The sequence below is a fragment of the Gopherus evgoodei genome, chromosome 14 (genome assembly GCF_007399415.2).
Source record: "Gopherus evgoodei ecotype Sinaloan lineage chromosome 14, rGopEvg1_v1.p, whole genome shotgun sequence".
NCBI lineage: Eukaryota > Metazoa > Chordata > Testudines > Testudinidae > Gopherus > Gopherus evgoodei.
The window spans coordinates 31,872,111-31,898,599 of NC_044335.1; the positions used below are offsets into that span (position 1 = coordinate 31,872,111).

Below are 26,489 nucleotides of genomic sequence, written 5' to 3' on the forward strand. Positions count from 1 at the left end.
TACTCTTCTTGCATAGCTCAGTGATGGGAACTGACAGAGCTAAAGTGGGGCATCGCCATCCCAATAAAGGCCTGGACCTGTTTCTTAGTCTGGGGTGCAGGCCAATCTCCGATTGCCTCCACCTTGGCTGGCTTTAGGCAGTCGCTCCCCACCTTGTGGCCCAGGTATGACACCTCTGCCATCCCCACCTTGCACTTGCCAGCTTTTACAGTCAGGCCTGCATCCTGGAGATGACTCAGCCCCCTCTTCGACTGGGACACATGGTCCTCCCAGGTCTGGCTAATGGCACAAATATCATCAATGTACGTTAGGGTAAAATTCTCCAACCCCCTCAGTAACTGATCTGCCTGGTGCTGGCAGGTGACCGGCACCTCCTTGAGGACAGAAGGTAGGACCAGGGATTTGTATAACCCCAAAGGAGTGACAAAAGCAGGGTTTCAACCTGGCATCTAGATCCAAAGGCACTTACCAGTAGCCTTTGGTGAGATCCTTGGTAGTGTATACTGAGTTCCCCCTAACTTGTCTAGGATCCTGTCAGGTCTAGGCATGGGGCAGGCACCAGATATGGTGATGGCATTGAGCTTCCAATAGGCCACACAGAATTGGACTGACCCATTTTTCCTGGGGACCGGCACCATGAGTGAGTCCCAGAGGCTGGTGGATGGCTGGATCACTCCTAAAGCCAGCATGTCTCAGCTCTCTCTCCACAGGCTGTGCCCTGTTCCCAGTGACTCTGAATGGGGAATGCCTGATGGGAAGTTTGTCTCCTGTCACAGTGGACAGCTAGGTTAGTGAGTCCAGGCTGGCTGGAGAACAGCTGCGGATACGAATGCAGCACCTCTCTGATCTGTGCATGATGGGCAAGGGTTAACTGGGCAGAGAGAGGAATTGATTCCAGTGGGAGGTCAGCTCCTGTTCCACCAGGGGATCCTTCCACTGCCCACAAACAGCCAGCAGCTCCCTGTCACAGTACAGCTCCATCATGTTGACAAGGTCCCCTCGGTGGCTGTGAGCCCGGTTAGGCAGTTCCCCCACATAGTTCACCTCATTCAGCTGGGTGAGGACACTCAAGGGCCCGTCCCAGGCAGCTTGTAGCTTATTCTTCCTCACTAGGATGAGAAACATCACATGGTCCCTGGTCCCATAGAAGCGAGCACGTGCCGCACAGTTGTACTAGACTTTTGGCCTCCCTTGGGCCTTGGCTAGGTTCTCCCCGGCCTGACCCATAAGCTCAGCGAGCTTTTCCCAGAAAGTTAGTGTGCACTCCACCAGTGATTCTCCATGAGGAAAGGCCGCCTTCTCCCATTTGTCCCTCACCGAATCCAGGGGTCCCCATCACACTCCTTCCAGACAGCACACTCTTCCCCTAGCAGGATATCAACGCAAATACCTATGTCAAGGCCTAAACTTACTACAATCTATTAAAAAGTGTAAATTAAATAAAAATATTAAATATTGTATGTTTTACAAATATTACATATTTGCTGAAGTTTTAAAGAAAGTCAGACTACACTGAACTGGTGAAATCACTGGCTAAGCAGCTGGAAACAGAGTTTGCTGAAATGCTGCACCAGCTTTTTGACAGCACTAGCCTCTTCTTCAGGTGCACAGAGAATATTTCCTTCATTTCAATTTATTCAGCTAGTTCAGTTCAATGCCTAATTCATCTGAACTTAAGAAACTAGAAGATGGAAAAGCAGGTAAGCTTTTTTTCTTCTTCTAATCTAGGAATAAAAATTAGGTGCAAGAAGATGAGATCGACCAATTCTAAAATCTTGAAGGGCATGGCGAACAGAGACAATCTGCTCAATTCACTAAGTACAGATAATACTTCCTTTGTTTGTTAAACTAGTTGGTTTTAAATGCAAAACATTTTGATAAAACTTAAAAAATGTATCCTGCACATTTAAGAGGTAGGCTTATAACACTAATAAAAAAATGGAATTTAAGCAGTACAACAGCAGAAATTTCCATACAAATGCAGCTTGAAACAAATCACGAGTAAAAAATTTATTCATCTAATTAAAAATGTATCACTAAGCATTTTCTAACCATAAAAATGTAAAGGTTAAGAATTGGAATAAATATATATTAAGCTACACATAGTTGCTTAAATAAAACTTATGGAGACATAGTATAGCCTCTTGTTTAGCAAAAATGTACCAAATTTAGAATCATAGAAGATTATGGTTGGAAGAGACCTCAGGAGGTCATTGAGTCCAACCCCTTGCTCAAAGCAGGACCAACCCCAATTAAATCATCCCAGCCAGGGATCTGTCAAACTGGGCCTTAAAAACCTCTACGGATGGAGATTCCACCACCTCTCTAGGTAACCCATTCCAGTGCTTCACCACCATCCCACTGAAATAGTTTTTCCTAATATCCAACCTAGACCTCCCCCACTGCAACTTGAGACCACTGCTCCTTGTTCTGTCATCTGCCACCACTGAGAACAGCCGAGCTCCATCCTCTTTGGAACTCCCCTTCAGGTAGTTGAAGGCTGCTATCAAATCCCCCCTCTCTCTTCTCTTCTTCAGAATAAATAAGCCCAGTACTGCAAAGGCTGTACTTAGCTGCAAATCAACAGGTTTTAATAGTTACTAGCCAATGAGAATTGACCTCTTTTTAGGTAAACAGAAAGTACAAATGGAAAACAAGATTAAAATTGGTTATTTAAACCAAGGTTTCCTGCATAGTGATTTAAATCATGATTAAAACTGGCGATTTAAATCACTTTGTTTTAAATCAATCCACCCTGATCAGCTGAGGCTCAAGTCCAGTGTTCCATGTTTCTCCTGCTGCATTCTTTACAATGGAAGACATATTTGTGATGCTATGAACTCATGCAGGAGAAACTTCAAATCTTGCATTCAGGCTCTGATTAGTAAGTGATGAAGGAACTGCTTTATAAATATTTGGTTTAATATTATATAGGGCTTTTTTTTAAAGCCTACATATGTATCCTGTTAATTCTGGTGGCGTTTTAAATTAAAACAAATATATTATAAAATATTCCACTTTAAGCAGAGAAAAGGTCAGTTAGTTTATTGGGAATTCTTATACATGACATTTTTGAGGAACTGATCAATCTAGTGAGTACTGGGTCAGTATTATTCCTGCTGAATTACAGTATCTAACTTAGAAGAGCTCTATGTAAGCTTCAGAGCTTGTGTCTCTCACTAACAGAAATGGGTCCAATAAAAGATATTAACTCACCAATCTCGTCTCTCTAAAGTCCAAAAATGACCTTTTTAATGTATAACTACTTTGAATAATCATTAAACTGAAACAGAAATAGACTTTACTAAGACTTAACCAACAAAAACCTATTTATTTATTCCAAACACCAAGATACAGAAGTTTTCAAGTTTTGCAAATATTGCTCCAAAGCAAAATTCTATATACAACGCCCTCAGTTCTAATAGTGCATAAACAAAGACATATACTTATGTATCCACAGTGCAATGTTTGCTCATTTTATCAAGGCTCCATGTTGCGGTCACTTACCAGTGATTTAAAGAAACAACAAAAAGTGATTTGCCAGACCAAAATAGTGTTGGTCAAGAATAAGGAGAGCTACAAATGTGGAAACTTATAAAAAAAACATAGGGACAAAACAATTCAGGCAGGGCACGATATAGAACCTTTCCTGAATGTGAAAAGCACTAAACTATTTCAAATAAATATTTTCAGTCATCCAGGATCTGTTTCATCAGCAAGGGGTTCCCTGTTGTATAATCATTCTGCTAAAGGAAAACAAAACCTTCAGTATTGCTATTCACCAAGTGGAATTTTCTCTGCCATGAGCAAAAACAAACTGGCAAAGCAAACTTAAAATGAATACTCCAAAACCAGTTACTTGCAAAGGGAAAAATTCCATTTCTGGAGAGAAAAACTTGGGAATTAACCACTCCATTACCTTAAACAAGTTGATTTGTTAATGTAGTTGTATTTAATTATTTTCCAGTCTGAGTGCTCATTATACAGATTTCAAACAGGGAATAATTTACTGGTAAAACAGTAATCTGATAAAAACTTCACAGCTGTTTAAAACCCTTGTTTGGATAGCCTTCTTGTCATTTGGTTACTGCTGTCTGTTATAGCGCTACAGAGCCTGTTACTCATAACTCTGAGGAATGCCATGGTTGAAGCATTTGTTTTTACCTTTAGAAAGCAAAGTGGCATTTAAGATAATGTAAGCTTTATTCCAACTGTGTTACAGCAAAATAAGTTTATTTTCCTGCTGTACATATGTCAAATTCATTATATATCAACTAGTGCCATAAAATGGTGTGACATAAATTATTCCCTGAAATGAGTCTTGGCATAAAAGCCTTAACTACTACCTTGAGTAGCCTAGTTATTCCATTTTCTGAAGGAACTAAACTGATCAAAATATTAACTGTAGATATTGTTATTCCTATGATAGTGGATATTTCAAGTTTACATAGTAAATCATTATTCTTTGCAGCATATAAACTTTACAGATTCATATATCCATAATTAACAATTTGAACACTTCTGGGTCTTTTGATTACAACTGCGCTTTAATTTTAACCCTTTGGTTAAATAGAACTGTAAGAGAGATCAAGATAACAGAAAAATTCTGCTTTTTCAGGACACTCTTTCAATGCAGAAACAATTTACCCTTTTCCACAGTGAAGTTACACTCAGCAATACTTGGGAAGAAAAAAAATCACAACCATTATTTATGGAGATATGAGCTGCACGTAAAAGGCTTGTAACATATCAAATACAATACATCAACGTTTCAAAAGGTACTATATATAACGTATCTTCAACTTAAGCAGCATTTTCATCTTGATCTCACAAAATAATACAAACTAGAAAATTAAAACAAAGTATAAAAAGAGACTGAGAACATATACTATTTAACATAATACCTCACTGTGAGGACAGTACCTCATGCATAGCTTTTGAGGCTTTATTTAAACAAACATAAAATAAACTGATTCCCAAAACCACACATTCATAGTAAGTCTTTACAATGAGCATGTTTAGAGTACTGAAAAAAAGTCTATATTTCAAAATATAACCGGAATGGCAAACAACAAATGGATAGAAAACTACACACTTTAAGTTTGGAACTTCTGGTACATCTCCCATCTTTTAGACATATCACTGTATACTGTCACAAGGGTGAACAGTAGCACTAGTTCAAGGAGGCACAGTATGGCCAAATTTAAAAGTTCAAGAATGCACAAGAAGCACAATGTAAATGGATTTCCCCAGTACCGTAGAGTCATGTGATAGTGACATGATAAATATGGAAAACAAATCATTTACTATGAAACTAAGCGCAACCCAACTGTGCCCTTCTGGTATCTCTATTTAAATTAACAAGAGTGGGGGTTTAGACCAGCATTACTTGCAAACCTCCATGTAAGAGTTAACAATTAAAGATGGACATTCATACTCACTATGCTTGAAAATTGTTATAACGTCACCTATTGATTAAATACTGTACTGTGCATAAACCAGTAGGAATAAAGCATGACCTGACCTGGTATACAACTCATTTAAATAAACTCTGTAGAACATAATTTACAACCTTCGTCAACTAAACATTTTTGGCTCTTAGAACTCTGCTTTATCTTCAGTGGCACAATTTTAAGTCAGTTTAATTATGCAAAAAGTATATTTCATTCAACAACTTGTCATAAGGAATGAAAATCTAAGAGTATAATTTGTCAGCCTGCTCCTACCCTTGAATACAAGGGTAAAATTCCCTTCCATATTGTTAAAATTGCCTAGTAAACCCCCAAAAGATCAAAAGGTAAGGATAAACGTGTTACTGCTTTCAGAACAGTCATATTTCTTCACAAATCCCTGAAGTCAGTCTGCATCACATGCAATCAGCATGCTAATTTCATTTAAATATATAGAGCTGTTTGTGCCAAACACTCCACATTCATATTCAACAGCAATTTCAAGAGCTCTCCAGTCTCACGTTGAGCAGCAAAGAGCAATTTGTTGCACCTTGCCTAGGTCCGTAATAAGTTGTTTTATACAATGTTTGAGTTGTGGAAGTCTAGCTAGTGGTTCTGGTGGCTCCAGCTCTCCTGTGTAATCCAACCAACTCTCTAAAACTGAAAAAGAAATAGAAAAAGTTAACACTATTCACTACTGTGATTAGCTGGCAAATATATACATATATATTTCCAAAGCCATAAAACTAAAAGTTCTTGAAATAAATATATTTTGAAAGAAACTACAGTAATTATAACATATACAATATTTTAGAAATCAGAGAAAACAAAACTTTCCAAATAACGTTTGGTAATTTACAGAGTTACCATGTGCTTAAATCAATGTGTTCATCTCTGTAAGGCAAAAAATCTCTCTGCAAGGCAAGCTGAAGTATGGATTGGATAAATGGACTATAAGGGGGACAGAAAGCTGGCTAGATCGTTGGGCTCAATGGGTAGTGATCAATGGCTCAATGTCTAGTTGACAGCCAGTATCAAGCAGAGTGTCCCAGGGGTCGGTCCTGGGGCTGGTTTTCGTCAACTTCTTCATTAATGATCTAGATGATGGGATGGATTGCACCCTCAGCAAGTTTGCAGATGACACTTAGTTGGGGGGAGAGGAAGATATGCTGGAGGGTAGAGATAGGGTCCAGAGTGACCTAGACAAATTGGAGGATTGGGCCAAAAGAAATCTGATGAAGTTCAACAAGGACAAGTACAGAGTCCTGCACTTAGGATGGAAGAATCCCATACACGGCTACAGGCTCAAGACCGAATGGCTAAGTGTTAGTTCTGCAGAAAAGGACCTGGGAATTACAGTGGATGAAAAGCTGGATATGAGTCAACAGTGTGCCCTGTTGCCAAGAAGGCTAACGGCATATTGGGCTGCATCAGTAGGAGCATCGCCAGCAGATTGCGGGAAGTGATTATTCTCCTCTATTTGGCACTGGTGAGGCCACATTTAAAGTACCGTGTCCTGTTTTGGGCCCCCCGCTGCAGAAAGGATGTGGACAAATTGGAGATAGTTCAGCAGTGGGCAACGAAAATGATTAGGGGGCTGAAGCACATGAATTATGAAGCAAGGCTGAGGGAACTGGCTTATTTAGTCTGCAAAAGAGAAGAGTGAGGGGGGGATTTGATAGCAGCCTTCAACTACCTGAAGGGCAGTTCCAAAGAGGATGGAGCTAGGCTGTTCTCAGTGGTGGCGGATGACAGAACAAGGAACAATGGTCTCAAGTTGCAGTGGGGGAGGTCTAGGTTGGATATTAGGAAAAACTATTTCACTAGGAGGGCGGTGAAACACTGGAATGGGTTACCTAGGGAGGTGGTGGAATCTCCATCCTTAGAAGGCCTGGCTTGACAGATCCCTGGCTGGGATGATTTAATTGGGGTTGGTCCTATTTTGAGCAGGGGGTTGGACTCAATGACCTCCTGAGGTTTCTTCCAACCCTAATCTTCTATGATTCTAAACCACAGATGGCCAGGCATGGGGAAGCAATCCTAGACTAGTGGTAAAAGTGACAGCTTACCACTCTACTGAGCTAGAAACGAGGGCTTTATGTCACTGTATAGGGGAGATTCACAGCTTTCTAGTGGGACATGGTGCACTTGCTTTTAATCCTTATGGAACCCACAATATCAGACTTCAATATCACACTATTTGTATGTATAAAAGAGCCATTTTGGATTTTTTTTTGGAGATGTTTTACATTAGTTTTACTTTCTGTCCCCTTCCAGATTCAGAATAATTAAGGTTTTGGCTGTACAGGATAAAGGATACAAAAAATGTCCCACTAAGATTTTTAAAAACTTTCTGAAGGTTTTACAAAATAGTTTTTCTGTAAAATATGTTGCAGACCCATAATACAGAACAGTGAGATGAGGTATATCGTTTTAATCAGCATAGGTTTGAGCCAACCTAAACTCATACCGATTAAACGTTTATAACGTGTGTCTGTACAGAATTATACAATTTTATACAAATACTTTGTGTTTGTCAAGCACTGAGCACACATACCAGCTCTGCGCATTCCTAAACCTGGACTGCTGAAGTAAATAAATAAATATAAAAATTAAGGCCCTGATCCTGCAAATGATTAAGCAGATAACATAACTTTACTCACATGAACACTCTCTGACTTCAGTGGGATTCCTGATGTTCTTAAAGTTATACATGAGCGTAAATGTTTACAGCATTGGAGGCTAAAACTGTACATTTATTTAAAACTTATTTAAATGACAATCTTTGAAGATCCAATTTTAAAACTAATTTTAACTCACATTAGTTAAATTTAATTTGTAGCAATAGAAATTTCATTCTGTACTCAAAGAATACACTTTGGGAAGTATACAATGTACAGGTGAGTTACGCTGGGGTTACGTTCTGCTGTCAGCGCATAAAACGAAAATTGCGTATAGTCAAAATTACATTGAGTGTGTACAGGTACAGTATTTAAATTGTTATTTTTCTCTTTTTTTTGTGCTGACCGTGCAAAGCTGAATTCACGCATGTTAAACACGTGTAAGATGAGACTCATCTGTATTGTTCATGAACAACAAACAGGGTGAATCTCTGCTTTATTTGCAAGCCTTAACAATGGATCCACAACCAGCTCCTGCCCCTTTTAAATGTTTCTATTGTACTGAATATTTTCCCCAAAACTAAAGCGAGAATAAAAATGATGAAAATACAAAGTAAAGAAATAGAAAGGGAGGGACAGGAAAGGAAAGGAAGGGAACACTCAGGAAAGATCTTGGAGTCATTGCGGATAGTTCTCTGACAACATCCGCTGAATGTGCAGTTAACAGAATGCTAGCAACCATTAGGAAAAGGATAGAAAAGATGACAGAAATGATCATAAAGCCACTATATAAATCCACACCTTGAATACTGAGTGCAGATCTGATCATTCTATCTCAAAAAAGATATATTAGAATGGGAAAAGGTACAGAGAAGGATAACAAAAATGACTAGGGGTAAAGAACAGCTTCTGTATAAGGAGAGATTTAAAAGACTGCGACTATTCAACTTGGAAAAGAGATGACTAAGAGGGGATATGATAGAGGTCTATAAAATTGTGATTGGTGTGAAGAAAATGAATAAGGAAGTGTTATTTACTCCTTCACATAACACAAGAAGCAGGGGCACCCAATGAAATTAATAAGCAGCATGTTTAAAACAAACAAAAGGAAGTACTTTATCATAAAATCAACCTGTGGAACTCGTTGCCAGGAGGTGTTCTGAAGGCCACAACTATAACAGGATTAAAAAAAGAATGAGCTAATTTCATGGAGAATAGGTCCATCAATGGCTAGTAACCAAGATGGTCAGGGATGCGACCCCATGCTCTGAGTGTCCCTAGCTTCTGTTCGCTAGAAGGGGAAGACAGGGGATGTCTCACTTGATTGCTTATTCTGTTCATTCCTTCTATAGAACCCAGTATTGGCCACTGTGGGAAAGCAGGATACAGGACTAGATGGACCACTGGTCTGACCCAGTATGACAGTCCTTAGGACAGGGAGGGGAAAGGAGAACATATTGGTTCCATCCACTAGGAATTAATCAAAGACTTCTAAAAAGTCAGACCAAATCTTTCCAAGCTCGTCTGAAATCCTCTTCTCTGAAATGTCACCAGCACTTCCCTAACAAAAATTAGCATAATAAACATTAAGCCAAGCTGCCACACATGCATCAGGAAGACAATTTATGTGGGTCTGTTCAAGTTTAGTATTATTTTATACATGTGGAAACTACATACTTACCTTCCCTTGGAAAGTGCTTTAAAATCCTTTTATAAGAAAGTACAACAGCTGAGTATTGGTCAGGGGCGGCTCTAGGGATTTTGCCGCCCCAAGCATGACAGGCAAGCTGCCTCCGGAGGTTTGCCTGCGGAGGGTCCGCTGGTCCTGCAGCTTCGGTGGACTTCCTGCAGGTCTTCCGAAGCCGCAGGACCAGCGGACCCTCCGCAGGCATGCCCGCGGGAGCTCCACCGAAGCCGCGGGACCAGCGGACCCTCCGCAGGTATTGATATTATTAAATTCTCAACACGTTACACAAACAGTTCAATCTGAATGTTTATCTGAATACCTATTTTTGTGTGTGTACACACACACACACACACACACTTCTAAAAATGAGTCAACTGCAAATCTTTTCTACAAGAAAGTAAGTTTTCATCACATTCCAAAATTGGATCCATATTCCAGTGACTATATCAAAACCAAATTTACTCCTAAAACCACAACTTTCAATTATTACAGATGGCTATTTGATAAAAACGATGCTGGTATCTTTGTAGATCTGCAGAAATACGATACAGATCTCAAGACAATGCATTTAAGAGAGAAACAGCATAATCTGAATGGGACAAAAATGTACAAGCTCTTTAATCTGTGAAAGAAAATACATTTAATTTACCATCCAGTTCTTTCTCAATGAAATCCATCCTGTGTGTAACTTCATCTTGCAGAGATTCAACGTGGGCTAGAAGGTTAAGTTGCCACTGCAGCTGAGCATTCACAACTCCTTCCTTGTCTTTTTCCAGCAGTTTCATTTCAATAGCTTCCTCTGAAGGGATTTTCTTAGATACACATTCTCTTACCTGAAAAAAGGTACATAAGTTAGTATTTATCCTAGTGAAATGGAAATACTTCAGCCAGCCAATCAGGCTGCATGGATCTCTAGAGTTACTGAAGCTAATGGTACAGTTTCCCCCCAGTTATCCAGTTCCCTATATTTTTTTTTTGCTGTGTTTATGATTTGCAGAATTATTGTATTACTTATCAATAACTAGTCTGCAAATCCTTGTTTGCTAACAGCCCTTGTTAGCCCATCAAAATGCATTAATATGAAACATGAAGATTAAGAAGTCTCTATACTCCAGTTGTCCACTAATAAGAATTTTAAAATCTTTTACCAGCAACAAAGATACTGCCTTAGTTTCACACTCTTGGATGAGGCACAAAAACACCAACAACATTTAAAACAAAATACTCAAAAGCAAAAGAATGAGAGTCCGACACTGCAGAAACAGAGACAGTTTAAACAGAAGATTTGTTTCTGGATTTACTGTATGGGACTGACCTCTTCCACAGTCAATATTTTGGTTGCACTACCCTTCTGGCCAGTAATGGAGGCAGTTTAGACTAATTCACAAAGTTCCAGGGTTAGAAACACCCTTTCCTTCTCCTCTAGCCCCCCAGATTACCGTTTTCAAAAACTGTATGGAAAACACTAAATCTTTATTAACAGATTAAATGTAATCTAATAGTAACACCTAATTAGATTGTGTTTAATGTGCATATGGTCCCCAGAGAAATTGTTCAGATACGGAAAGCACTTCTCTCACACAGAGCAGCTCAGTCCCAGCAAGGAAATCTGGTAATAAGCTTTCCATTCTGGATCCTGAGCGCTTCCCCAGTCTGAGATGTTCAGGCCATAGCAAGCAGTAAAGTGGTTACTCACCTTGTGCTGTAACTGCAGTTCTTCGAGATGTATCCCCCTATGGGTGCTCCACTTCAGGTGCACATGAACCTCTTGAGCCCTTGATTGGAGATTTTCCATTAGCAGTGTCCATTCAACCTGTGATGCATCCTCTACCTCCCTGTGCCACACACTAAGGCTATCCAGAGATGTGCAGGTCAATGTTCCACAGTTTCTTATCCACCCAAATATTCCATATAGAATAGTCTAAAGCAGGAGGGAAGGAGGGCGGGTAGTTGAACATCCATAGGGGGACACGCTGAAGAACTGCAACTACTGCACAAAGTGAGTAACCTCTTCTTCTCTGAGTAGCGTCCCTAAGGGTACTCCACTTCAGGTGACTCCCAAGCAGTAACTCCACAGGGGGATACAGGAGGTTTGGGACTGAGTCCAGAACTGAAGAAAGTAGTGCATTTACAAACCACTGCATAGGATCAGAAGGCATGGATCAAGGCATAATGATTAGAAAACGTATGTACTGAAGCCCATGCAGTGGCCATACATATTTCAGATACTGGCACATTATTGGATAATGCTGAGGATGTTGCTTAGGTTCTGATAGAATGTGCTATCACCCTTTGGAGGGGGGATGAATGCTGGTTGCCTTATAACAAGTGATAATACACCCAAAGATCCACATTGACAGCCTCTGAGCAGAGATCGAGGACCCATGGGATCTATCTATGATGGAGATGAACAGTCTAGGTGACTATTGTAATTGACTGATTCTATACAAGTAGAAAGCCAATGCTCTTCAAAAAAATCAAGATATGATAGTACGTTTCCTGCAGAGACTTGCAGGGTTTTGGAAAAAACTGGTGGATGAATGGATTGGTTAAGATGAAACACTGATAGTATCTTAGGTAAGAATTTAGGGTTTGGGCACAGAGACTTCGTCCTTTCAGAATATTGGAGGGAGCGGGAGGGGGAGGTCTGCCATCAAGGCTTCATTCTCTCCAATCCTATAGGCTGATGAGATAAAAAGGAAGTCTTCATAGATAAGGAGAGCAGAGAACTGGTTGCCATTGTTTCAAATCAGTGTCTCATGAAGTATTTAATTACCACGTTAAGGTCCCAAATTAGAGTGGGGTAGAGATTCCCTAAACTTATTATCAACCTAGACTAGCTGTGCACAAATTGGGGGGGGCATGCCAGAGGTTCTCTAATGGTTACTAAGAAACTGGGATCCTGCAGGTCCCACAGGACCTGTTACCATAATAGCGGGAGCAGGATAAAAATAGAGTGGGTATTGCAGGGCAGGACAGAAGTGGGATTAAAAAAAAATAGTTCTCCTATGCAGCAAACATGAATACCTCAGCCAGCAGCTGCTGCTCTCCAGCTGTCCAGATCTGAGGTCAGCACCACCGCCAACAGCAGTGCAAAGTGAGGGCATTGCCACCCTTACTTCTGCACTGTTGCTGGTGGTGGTGCCGCCTTCAGAGCTGGGTGGCTAGAGAGCAGCAGGTGCTGGCCGGGGCATTCATGCTGCTTGCGCTGCAGGAAAACTTTTTTTTAAAATCCTGCTCCCATCCCACCCACTCCCGCACTATTTGTTGAATTTTTATCCCGCTCCAGCTATTATGGCAGCAGGATCTCAGGGTAGAGCCCTTGCAAAAAAAAAAACCAAACCAAAACAGCTTCAGATTACAAGTAATGGACAAATTCTGTGAATGATAAACGGGGGGAGGGGGAGGGAGGGGGGAGGAGAAGCAGACTGAAAAGTTTGTGAACTACTGACCTAGACAACACAGGGTCAAGAAATATGGAGAATCCCGCTACTGGAGGATGAAAGGCTGATACTGCGGCCAAATGGATCTTAAATTGAATAGATAACCCCGATTTCTTTAGATTAACAGTTATCCAGGGCGACAGAGCAGCACAGATTCAGACACAAAAAAGTGGTGACAACAGCAAAGGAAGAATCTCTTGCACTTTTGCAGGTAAGTAATATGGGTTGACTCCTGATGTTCAGTAACACCTGTTGCACTTCTGCAGAGCAGGAAGATTCTAACCCCACAAATCATCAAGGAACCACCCCCGAAGGTGGAGAACCCTAGGCTAGTATGAAGCACATGACCCACAGTCTGGGAAAGGAAATAAGGAATGGTCAGAAGTATGAACAACAGTTGGACGCATAGGCGAAGCAGATCAGGATACCAAGCTTGTCTCAGCCAGATCAATATTATAAGGATAACTCTGTCTCTGTCCTTTCTGATCTTGTTCATCACCCTTAATAGTAGTGTTTTAGAAAATACAAAAAGCAGACCCCACTGCCAAGATAGAAGAAAGGCCCAGAACCCTTCCTGAGCAGAATGGAGGACACTTCTTGTTTCTGAAAGTGGTAAAGAGATCCACTTCTGGTAGTCTCCAACTTTGGAATAAAGTGTGGAGTATTTGAGAGTCTAGCTCCCATTTGTAGTCCTGGGATAACTGTCTGCTGAGAATACTAGCTATGGTTCTGAATACATGGGAGATAACTGAAATTTGGATCGGATGGACTATACATCAATTGCATAGTTTCACAGCTTTGGCGCACAGAGAGGGGGATCTTGTCCCTCAAGGCTTGTTGATATAGAACATGCAGAACAGGTTGTCCGTCAGGACTCTGATTCGCCACGATGAGGGGCAGGAAATGAAAGCAGGGATTTCTGATCACCCTGAGTTCCAACAGATTGATGTGGAGACAGTTTTCCTGATTTGTCCATCTACCTTGAGGGCACTGAGGTGAGCTCTCCATCCCAATGACAAAGCTGTTGTCACAGTTACTCAGGGAGCTGACAGAAAGGAACGCCTGCACATACACTGAGGGTCTAGAGAAGAACCATCACATGCCTGTCCAAAGCAACTCTGACTAGAGAAAAGGTCATTTTATGCCAACCCTGGTAGTAGTAGAGGTGTATCCTTGGGTGATTGGTCATGAAGGTGCAAGCTGTCATGTGATCCGGGAGCCACAGACAGTTCCTTATTGTAGTCTAAGCTTCCCTGAACTGTCCCTACCAGCGCTGACAAAGTTACAAGTCTGTCTGTGGGAAGGTAGGCCCTGGCTGTCAATGAATTCAAGTATGCCTCTGTAAACTGTATCTTTTCTGCAGGAGTTAATGTGGATTTTTTTTTACATTCAGCTGGCGACTCAGTTCCTGGAAAAGAGCAACTGCTGTCTGGTTGGAAGACAGCACTTCCTCATAGGAACAGCCTGCCTTTGAGTAGCCAGACATTGAGGTATGCGAAGATTAGAATCGCTTCTTGATGGAGGTAAGCAGCCACTATTTCCAGCACCTCTGAGAACAAGCTTGGGGCCTAAGAGAAGTACTTGGTATTGGAAATGATTCTGGCCTACAGTGATGTGTAGGTATTTCCTATGCAATGGATTTATCATTATTTGGAAATAGGTATCTTGTAGGTTGAAAACCAAAAACCAATACCCTTCCTTCAGTGAAGGAATTATATTTGCCAGAGTCACTATCCTGAATTTTTAAGGCTTTACAAACTTGTTTAGAAGTCTTAGATCCAAGATTGGTTTCCACACTATCTTTTTTTTGGTACAAGTAAAACGTCTTGCCTTTGTGAAGTAGTGAGATTGCCTATATTGCTCTTAATTGAGGGAGAGAGTTCACTTATCTCAATAATAGCTTGGGAGAGGGAACCCTGCAGAGGAAAGGGGGATCGAAGGGGGAAGGGATGTAAAATGGATGATATAAACGGATGTTATGACATCTATGACCCGGCTGTCTGTAGTGATCCACCTCCAAGCATGTTGGAAATGGGGACGGTGATCTCCAAAGACGGGGAGGAGGGGAAACAGATTCACCTGTAAAACCAGAGGTATGGGAGGATTTGAACCCTCGACTGACCTGTCAAAATTTTGAAGATAATGAGGTGCTCATAGAGGGCAGGTAAGCAGCATTGTCTCTCTAGAATTTGTCTTTTCCTGGGAGGGTCAAGTGGGACTTAGGAATCCCATGAAATGAGCAGGATGTGATCTCTGGGAAGTCTGTCACCTACCAAATCTTATTTGTAGATGTATCTACGCCCAGAGATCATAAATAGCTCTAGAGTCTTTTAGTATGTGGAAGGACTCATCCATGGTCTCCAAGACTAGCTTACAATCACTGAAGGGATGTTTCTCAACAGTGTTCCGGCCTTCTCTGAGAAAACCAGAGTTTAGATCCATGATGCCCTGTACATAAATACTGCCATGGAGATGGGCCTGGCAGTGGTGTCTGGAACATCCAAGGATGCTTGAAGAGAGGTTCTGACCAATAATTGGCCCTCTGAAATGATAGCCTGGAACTGTTTCCTATGCTCGTGTGGCAGATGTTCAATAAAGGCTGTAAATCTATTACAGTTTGTAAAATTATAAATTGTAAAATGTTGGCCATGATTGCCTGATAGTTCTTGTTCCTAAACTGCAGGGTTGCTGATGAATAGTACTTCTGTCCAAAAAAGTCTGGTCTCTTTTGGTCCTTGTCATATAGAATAGACTTGGAAACATTCTGCTTACCCTGCTCAAAAAAAAGCAGACTACTTAGGGGGAACATAATATTTTTTATCTGCTCATTTACACATTGATGGAAGGGTAGCAGGTATTTGCCACACAGTCTTTGCTGGATGAAAGGAGTACCTTGTTAATAGGTAATGCCACCCTGGAGGATATTGCTGACTGCAGAATATTCAGAAGATTATGCTGTGAGACCTCTGAGAAGAATTAGAAGTGTCGGCTACCCTCTTTGTAAGAGTTTGAAATTGCCGAAATCAGCAGCCATGGAAAGTGGTGGAGGCATAACCACCTTGTCTGTAGACTATGATGAAACAGGTGTTTGAAGGGTGGCCTCTTTCTCCACTCTGGCTTCCTGCTCCTCAAATGTCTCCTTCTGTGAGTGGGCTGATTGGTGAGGAGAGGACTGTACGACTCTAGCCTCCTTAGGAGACAGTACCAGTGGTCTGGTGAATTGATGCCGATAAACAGTCCAAAGATTGCAGTATCGCCATTAGTGGGAGGACACCCATATGGGAGCAGGGGTGGCATAAGGTTGCTTCCACCACCCTCCTTGTTGAGAAAGAGTATCCTCCCTATGATTGTCAAAGAATGGGTTCCCACACAGGTAAGTCGGAGAACCCTGTACAGAAATACGAGAGACTGACTGGAAGTCTCCATCCTACTCAATATCCTCCAGTGGAGGAGCACCCACAGAAAATGGTGAGGTACCAGAGGATGATGGGGATCTGGAGATCGAGGTCTCAGTACCAAGAGATGTTCAGTACACAAGGAGTGAGGGCTTCGATACGTTAATCAGACAGGTGCTTAATGTACCTGAATTCTTGTGGTACTAAGTAGGGGATCAGTACCGATATAGTAACTGAAGAAGGTACTGTCAATTGGGGGTGTACTAATTCAGGTGCCCATGCTATCTGGTGCCATTTCTTGCTCAGTAGCAAAAGTGCTGAATGCGTAGGCACCAATGGTGGGGCTGTGCCAGATGGTGGCAGCCTCGAGTGTTGATGCTTTCCTTCCTTGTCTCTCAGATGGTACCAAGGCCTGTCAGCGCTGTCTCTCTCCTTCGAGCTCTGGTACTTTCAGTTCTACCAGTACTGGAGGAGTCTCATGCCTCTATGGTACCAAGCTGAGAGGTCAAGGCTTCTGAGATTGTGGACCTCATCAGGGGATCTGGGCCCTTTAGGAGCTGGCTCCGTGAGATGAGTCTCCACATTCCTCTTCTTGGAAAACTTCCCTGAAGCCTCCAAAGTCTTCCCTTTCACAGGTTGCCTGCACTGAGGTTGAAGGAATGCTGGATCTGTCTGGAGAAACAGATGTATAGAGGGAGAGGTGTGTCTCCTGAGCTGATTCAGAAGCTGGTCAAAGGGTCAGTCTCAGTTTAATCTCTCTATTATTTCTTGCCCTGGATGTGAGGGTTGGGCAGAAGCTACACTTCTGGGAGACATAGGACTCCCCCAAGCAACAGACACATAAGAGTGGCTGTCGCTAACAGCAGGAGAGGCAGTGTTTATAACCTAGTGAACCAGGCATGCCCTGCCAGGAAAATAAAAGACTCCCTGAGGGAGACAGAGAGGAACAAGACTATCCAATCACCACATACTGATAACAATATAGTTATAACTAACAACTAACTATACTAACTAATCCTAAACAAAACTACTATAGGAAATTGTAAACACAAGACAGCAGAGGCATGACATGCTAAGGCTCCACCTCAGGCCAAGGCAGTTCAGAAGGAACAGAGGGTGGTTTGTCCGCGCATCTTTATATAGCCTTGTTAAGTGTCACAAGGAGATACCAGATGCATGTGTGGGCTGAATGGTCATTGCTACTGGAAAATCTCCGATCAAGGGCTCAAGAGGCACATGCGCACTTGAAGTGGAGCACCCATAGGGACACTACTCAATGAAGAAGGTTTTAGAAGGAAGAGAGTGCTAAATAGGAGAAGAATGCACTCCCTTCCCTCAAATCAGAAGTATTTACTTATTTTGGGGACACATCTTGGAGCACTTTCCTGCTAAATGATGCTTCTCCACAGAATGAAGTTCAAGCCTGTAGCATTTTACAAACATGTTGCTAGATGACTAGGTTGCAGTCTTACAGGTTTCCTTTGGGGTAGCTAAAACACTTTTTGCCTTGGATGCTTTCATGATGCCATCCAGAAAGGCCAGGTATAATGCACTTAAAGTGAACACATGAGCAGGTGAACAGGCAATGCTAATAGGGAAGTTTCTGGGATGTATCTGTAGATCCTAACAACTTGGTGAGTTGCATGTTTGGTTTGATTGTGTCTCTGTGAGGGTCATATAGTTGAACTGTTGGGCCTCCAAAAAGGCTCAGTGAGCAGTTGGTTTCCTTGTGTCTCTAATGACCATGTGACTGGGGCTATGTGACGTTTGATCAAGTCAGGTGTTTGAAGTCTGAGTGGTTAATCTCTCCATAATAGCATGGGGGTGATACTGACCAATGAAAATAATGGAACTTGGGGGGAAAAAAAACAAAAAAAAACCACAACAAAAAAATCACCACCTGAGCAGGCTAACAGGATTTCGGAAAGAGTTTGCAGCAGAGAGAGAAGAAATTCTTTTCCCCTGGTACATTAACTAGTCCATTGCTGGCGGTCAATATTGGTACTGGGACTTAACAAGGGTTGTGCCATATTCTGTTTCGTGCCTGAAGACAGACTTCTTATGCAGGAAGTACAAGTTGATGGCTATATAAAAGGAGAAGTTTCATGATCTTAAAGGGTAACTATTGACCTTGAGTGGCATCAGAGGGGTAGAAGAGTTCTTGCATAAACATACTAAGGCAGCACAGTCATATGTTCAATTAGAGAATGATATATGTTCTCCCACAGTATTTTTTCCAGCAAGTTGAAGCAGTATGGGCTGGATGAACAGACTATAAGGTGGATAGAAAGCTGGCTAGATCGGGCTCAACAGGTAGTTATGAACAGCTTAATGTCTAGTTGCCAGCTGGTATCAAGCAGAGTGCCCCAGGGAGCGGTCCTGGGGCTGGTTTTCTTCAACATCTTCATTAATGATCTGGATGATGGGATGGATTGCACCCTCAGCAAGTTTGCAGATGACAAGAAGCTGGGGGGAGAGGTAGATACACTGGAGGGTAGGGACAGGGTCCAAAGTGACCTAGACAAATTGGAGGATTGGGCCAAAAGAAATCTGATGAAGTTCAACAAGGTCAAGTGTAAAGTCCTGCACTTAGGATGGAAGAATCTCAAGCATGGCTACAGGCTGAGGACTGACTGGCTAAGCATCAGTTCTGCAGAAAAGGACCTAGGAATTACAGTGGATGAGAAGCTGGATATGAATCAACAGTGCGGCTTGTTGCCAAAGAGGCTAACAGCATAATGGCCTGCATTAGTAGGAGCGTCGCCAGCAGATCAAGATCACCAGATTATTCCCCTCTGTTTGACACTGGTGAGGCCACATCTGGAGTAGTGTGTCCAGTTTTGGGCCCCCTCGCTACAGAAAGGATGTGGACAAATTGGAGAGAGTCCAGCAGAGGGCAACAAAAATGATTAGTGGAATGAGGCACATGACTTAAGAGGAGAGGCTGAGTGAGCTGCGTTTATTTAGTCTGCAGAAAAGAAGAGTGAGGGGGGATTTGATAAACAGCCTTCAACTACTTGCAGGGCAGTTCCAAAGAGAATGAAGCTAGGTTGTTCTCAGTGGTGGCGGATGACAGAACATGGAGCAATGTTCTCAAGTTGCAGTGGGGGAAGTCTAGGTTGGATATAGGAAAAAGTATTTCACTGGGAGGGTGGTGAAACACTGGAATGGGTTACCTAGGAAGGTGGTGGAATATCCATCCTTAGACGTTTTTAAGGCCCAGCTTGACAAAGCCCTGGCTGGCATGATTCAGTTGGGGTTGGTCCTGCTTTGAGCAGGAGGTTGGACTAGATGATCTCCTGAGGTCTCTTCCAACCCTAATCTCATTTGATTCTATGACTTATGGCTCCTTCTCTGGACTAAGAGCCAGCAGACCAAGCACTTACCAAGGATAAGATGTCATAAACAGATAGCTACGGGTTAATGTTCTTTTACCTGTAAAGGGTTAACAAAGGGAACCAAACACCTGACCAGAGGACCAATCAGGAAACAAGACTTTTTCAAATCTGGGTGGAGGGAAGTTTTGGGTGTGGGTTCTTTGTTCTTTGTCTTGGTTTGGTGATCCTCTTGGCTCTGAGAGTGATCTTTCTATCTCCAGGCTTTCTAATCTTCTGTTTCCAAGTTGTAAGTACAAGGATAGTAAGACAATAGGTTTATATTGTTTTTTTTGTATTTACATGTGTGTAGTTGCTGGAATGTGTTAAATTGTATTCTTTTTGGATAAGGCTGTTTATTCATTTTTTCCTTTAAGCAGCTGACCCTGTATATTGTCACCTTAATACAGAGACCAATTTTATGTTATTTTTCTTTCTTTTTATATAAAGCTTTCTTTTTAAGACCTGTCTAAGTGTTTTTTCACTGGTTAAGGCTAAGAAATGAAGGGAGGGGGAAAATCTCTTAGTGTTAGATTTACTAAGTCTGACTTTGCATGCCCTCTGGGTGAGGGGAGAGAGAGAGATTGATCTCTCGGTACTTGTGTTTCAAGGACTTGAAGCAGGGAATCTCCGAGAGTACCCAGGGCGGGGAAATCTGGGAGGAGGTAAAGAGGGAGAGGGGAAGTGGGTTATTTCGCTTTGTGGTGAGACTCAGGGCATTTGAGTCTTGGGGGGTTCCCCAGGGAAGGTTTTGGGGAGACCAGAGTGAGCCAGACACTGGAATTTTTCTGGCTGGTGGCAGCGATATCAGATCCAAGCTGGTAATTAAGTTTGGAGGTTTTATGCTAGCTTCTCATGTTCTGAACTCTTAGGTTCAGATCTGAGTAGGACAGTTATGACATAAGGCCTTTGCCACAACACCACTGCCACCATCACCACAACAAAAAAGGCACCTCACTGACAAGGATAAGTCACACAAGGAAGAGTACCTGAACCTTCATACTTTTGCCTCAACTTTAAAGCACCAGTCAAATCAATGGTCAAAATCTAAAGCTGCCAACAGGACAGACACGCATAGCAAAGCAGTTAGTAAACTAATACTATAACATTAATTTTCTAAAGTGAAATTTTTGAAGGATGAACTTCTATGGGGAGTAGAGCAGACATCACTGAGTGTCAACCTGAAGTCACACGTGGTAAGAAGGGTGGCTGGAACAACACTTTGTAACATGCCCTCAGATTGTGCGGAGAGCATGTGCAACCCCAATGGACACTGCCGACCAGAAAATTCCAGACCCTGGAGCATGAAGTAAACATGCACCAGAAGTGGGGATCAACACAGATAATACTCAAAGCAGTCAAGGATTTTCAGAAAGCACAGTGAAAGTGCCTGGTAAAAACAAATGCCCTAGAGAAACAGGATTTTAGCAATATAACATACCTTAGAGTAATTATGCTTGGACTCATTCTCCAACTTGTATAATTCTCTGTCCAGATTCCATCCAAATCTCTCTGACAGGGCATCATCTCCATTCTCTCTTATTCTGTTCACTCCATCGTCCATGGCTGAACCTCTGGTTTCCACAACCAGTCTCTGCTCTATAGCAGGGTAGTAGGCTCGAGGTTTCTGGTAACAGTGTTCACTGGTAATATAGGATTCCTCCACAGAAGGAATGGTTGAAGGTTTCTCAGTTGTTCCATTGAAAGTTCTATAACTTACGGTCTCTTCTTTGCAGCAGCTTTCTTCAATGTGAATGATGTGTTTCGTATGAATTTTTTCATCCACCGTAAGATGCTTCCAAGGATGACACCAAAGTTTTAAGTCTGGATGATCTTTATTTCTGTTTACAGATAAAACAAGTAAAACACACTTTTTAAATTTAACCTTCTTAAAATGACAGTTTCTTTATGACCTTATTTTACAAAGAAGTGAAATGAGAACATTCTATTTAAACACATCAGAACTGATGAACTTCCTTACAAGTAAGCTTCCCTAAACATTCTGGGGTGAGATTTCACTTTCCAGTGATCTCTGTTCAGTATCTTTCAAAAGAATCTTTTTTCATTAGAGTCACTATTTTTAATAATGCTTTCTGCTTAATGCCATGGCATTAGTTATCCTATACCCCACAATATTTAGATGTAACTGGTAGGTTCCAATTTGGAACTACTTCAGATTTGGCATGTTCATATCACCATTTTTTGTGGTGCAAATACTTTTATTACATTTCAATTATAAAAATGTGTTAAAATAAATGAGAAAATATTTTCAGTTGTTGCTAAATCCCCTGAATCATCTATGAATTTTCTTTATGGAAGCAGAAATTTGTTTTCATGTTTTTAATTTGATTTTTAAAAAGAAATATTTAAAAACACTAGAACTGAGAAAGTATTTGCTCTAAAACAGGTGATTAGTGTATGTGCATACAGAGCTGAAACAGTCCTCTGTTCATACAAACAAAACAAATTTCATTAGAGTAGTACGAATGATCCTCCAGAGAGTATGGCCAATATTAGATTACAAGACCATAAATCAAAACAAAAAAATCCTGACACTCCAACCCCTCCAGCCCCCACTGCCTCAAAAAAAGACAGCAAACACACTCAGTATTTGGTTTTAACAACAATTCTTTCATGTATTAATAGCTGAAGAAAAACATGTGAAAACGAACTCAAATATAAACTCTGGGATCAGGAAATTTTCCCAGCAGGAAATATATTTCTCGGATGAGTATGCTAGGAATTACTTGGGCATTGTGATTTGTTTGACATTAAGTATTCTTTTCTCTATTATTCTAAAAATAAAGTTCTGATTTTACCATGGAAAGAAATAACCCATTACTTAACAAAAACTGGAAAAATAGTTGATACTTGCTCTATGTTCCTATATACATGTCATTTATATGAAACTTTAATTTACTGTTAAGAAACAAGCTGTAATAAAAGAACCGGAAGCAAGGCACTTCAATGCAATCTCCTTAAGCCAGCGGTCCCCAGCCTTTCTGGCTGGCGGGTGCCAGCTGAAGGACCACTGCGGTGGTGGAGCACCCGCCAAAATGCCGCCAAATTTCGGTGGCAACGCCTCTCGATGACACTGCTTGCTGTCGACAAGCGAAGTCATCGAGAGGCGCCCCCGCTGAAATTTGGGAGCGACGCCTCTCGATGATGTCACTTGTCGACAGCAAGCAGTGTCATCGAGAGGCATCCCCACTGAAATTCGGGGACGACGCCTCTCGATGACATCACTTGTTGGCGACAAGCGTCGTCATCGAGAGGTGTCCCTGCCGAAATGCCGCTGAAATTAGGTGGCATTTCGGCGAGTGCTGTCCTGGGGGCCAGGATGCGGGCGCATTAAGATGCCCCTGCGGGCGTCATGGCACCTGTGAGCACCGCGTTGGGTCCACTCCCTTAAGCCAAATGAACTCTCAGATCACAGCACTGGAAAAGGTCCTTCTGGGTCATTTTCTAGCAACCTGTATAGAAATTGTCCTCCAAACTAAATCCATAAATCTGATAATACATGTCTATACTGGTTCCTCAATGAGCCTTCCTTTACCAATTATTTCATTACTTAAGTAAAATGTTTGAGCAGTTTCACACCTAGCCAAGACTATCTTTGTGTACACTAGAACCCCATACTTTTCCCACTAAACTGTTTTCTATAATATTTTTCATTTTTTAGTTTACTTAAATTTCCATCAGGTTGAATAGTACAGAATAACCCTGCAAGAATTTATTTCAGCAGCAGGGCAACTGGGTACACTTATAAAAATAGTTTAAGGAGGAACCAAGAATTTTAGATGAATATGAATACTAGGTTTCTGTAATTTTCATTGAATTCCTTCACTTATCCATTAGGGGTCAACAGCAAAAAAAGGAAAGGAAAGGAAAGCAAAGCAAAGTATTTAGCATCTTTGGAATGTCTGAACAGATTATTCTCAGACTAGAACCAGGCCCAAACTAGAAGAAAATTAAATGACAGCCTGGGCTAACTCCTGAAAGAATACTGGAGGAGAGATCCTGGAGAAGTATTCATCAAATCTGAAATCCAAAGTAATCGAAATCCCCATGTCACTACACGGTCCATCAAGACTTGTCTTCCAGAATAAAGAAAGAGTCAGAGATTTTTTTTTAAAAAAAGAGTCAAACAGCTCTCTGAAGACATGATAAATGGGTAATACCGGGCTAAAAATGTTTGAGCTGTCTGCTATATGCATCTTATAGGCAACATGACAATTGCACAACTGAAACATTCCTTTCAAATCCATGCTAGAGTGGCTAAAATTTCCTTTCTACATGTTGCAGGACACTATTGTTGGTGCCTGTGACAGATATTGCTAACACAGGCAGCATCTTCAGAGACTAGTGTTTCAACTTTATGTTAAGCCAGACCCTGAAAGCATGAAAACTTCAAAGGGATGGTCTGAGGTGGTCCAGACAATATGGCCCAGAGACCTTTGTACCAATACATGTTATATGTATTTGTGCGCTCTTGGCTCACTGTGTGAATTGCTTGGGGGATCTGAGATCACTAAGTGGTGATTTATGCAGAATCCCAGTGCTGATTATGGAGACATCCAGAGTTTGAACTCTTTCCCCCCTGGCAAAGGGACAGTGACTGGTTTTATCCGTTTCAGGAGTCCTGGGAACAAAAAGTCTTTTGGCTGCATTTAAATGGACTCAGGGGCCTGATTTTGAGCCAACTGACAGCAAGTGGTGGTTACCTGCTAAAGAGTCTGAAGAACTGGGCCCTGACAGGGTTTCCATAGGCAAGATGGGGGAAACTTAAGTATGTATTTAAATGTTATTGTTTATGATGTTTTCTGTAATGCTTTTGTCTTAAATAAATGTAGTTTATCTAGTGAGGACTGTTTGGTCACCGATGAACCACTGTCACTTGTCCCTGGAGAAAGTGAAACTGCAAGTGCTAAGTAAGCCCTAAGTCAGACCTGCTGGGACAATCACCGTGAAATGCAGGTGGAGCTGAAAGCCTAAAACCCTGCTCTGAGGAAGAGGGAGGCAGCTCCTGGCTCAGTAAGACTTGATGGCTGGAGGCCTGAGACCTAAAGGGAAACTCCTTGAACAGACCATGGAGTGGCAGTTACTCCAAAACTGACAATTGCTGCTTTAACAAGACAAATCTTCTTAGAGGGCAAATCTCATCAGTAAAGGGCTAGAATTCCCCAATAAAAATAAGGATTTCAAAATGTGACAGGGTTCACCTCTAGAAGTGCCTTCAATTACAGGTTTATTCACCAATTTAGGAGGCTTGCATATATATGTCTTTTCCAGTCCAGGTCCAGAAGCACAACTACACCTTCTTAGCCCGGTGCTGTAATTTAGCCTTTTTGGTTTGATGTTGCATGTAGCAATACATTCCCATTACTGCAATTACTGTTATGGCTTGTATTTCTATCAGTATTAGACTAAGGGTTTGTCCGGGTCACCAGTGTGGTGGCTAGCTTCACAAGAGAAGCAACAAAAGTCAATCTAGGATGGATTGGCCTATTGCAGACAGGAGGAACACCTGAAAGTGAAGCACCCAAGGAACAAATTAACACTGACCCCAGGCGCCATCCAAGGAACAAACTAACACTGACCCCAGGCGCCATCCAAGGAACAAACTAACACTGACCCCAGGCACTGTTTACTAATGGCTTCTGAAAGCTGGCTCACACTATACTGATTCTGTCAAAGCCAATACTGATCTTTTCACCCTCTTCCTTCAGGAGTGCTGAAGGACACTCTCCAAATATTTTTTGAAAGGATATGAAGATGTTTTTCTGATTTGTACATCAGTATGAGAAGGTTACTCACCTTGTGCAGTTACTGAGGTTCTTCATGATGCGTGTCCTTGTGGATGCTCCACTTTGGGTGATTGTGTGCTCCAGGGCCTCAAGTTGGAGAATTTCGACAGCAGTAGCCAGTTAGGCCACACATGCACTGTCTCAGTCTTGCACCTACAGCGGCAGTTAACTAGCACTGTGGGACCAACCCCCTCTCGGTTCCTTCTCTACCACAGAGGACCTTGCCAGAACTCTGAAGTAGAAGGGAGGAGGGCGGGTACTGGAGCACCTAGAGGGACACGTTTCAAAGAATCTCAGTTACTACACAAGGTAAGTAACCTTCTCTTCTTCGAGGATGTACCCGTGGGTGCTCCACTTCAGGTGACTGTAGAGCAGTGCCTGTCAGTGGAAAGGAGAGGCTTCAAAGTTGGGTCTATGACTGATGATAGAATCATGAGTCCTGGTAAAGTATCAGATGTTGAATCTCTCTCTGTGTACAGCTGAATGAACGTATGGGCTGATGCCCAAGTGGTTGCTTTACATAGGTCTGTAATAGGCACATTATTAAGGAAGGCTACCACTGTAGAGAACTACCTGCTGGAATGTGTTCTAGTCCCCAGTGGGGGTTGTACTTCATGTTGACAGCTGCAGAAATGAATGCACTCTGAAATTCACTTCCAGAGTCTGACGAAGTGGGTATTCACCCACGACAGCTTATGCTCCAATACATCTG

General features: G+C 41.8%; 1 protein-coding gene across 10 annotated transcripts in view; it reads right to left on the reverse strand.

Moving 5' to 3' along the window:
• Positions 1-3,311: 3,311 nt before the first annotated feature.
• PHF20 (PHD finger protein 20) overlaps positions 3,312-26,489 on the reverse strand; it is a 176,212-nt gene continuing 153,034 nt past the window's right edge. For 9 of the 10 annotated variants that reach the window (XM_030533338.1, XM_030533336.1, XM_030533337.1 and 6 more), the window contains 3 exons: positions 21,412-21,811; positions 10,408-10,591; positions 3,312-6,110 (listed from right to left, as the gene is read on the reverse strand). In XM_030533338.1, the coding sequence (XP_030389198.1) occupies positions 5,968-6,110; positions 10,408-10,591; positions 21,412-21,811 (727 nt within the window). In that variant the 3' untranslated portion in view covers positions 3,312-5,967. Of the gene's footprint in view, positions 6,111-10,407; positions 10,592-11,409; positions 11,534-21,411; positions 21,812-26,489 lie in introns of those variants that run through there. The other variant, XM_030533339.1, reaches the window with a different exon arrangement.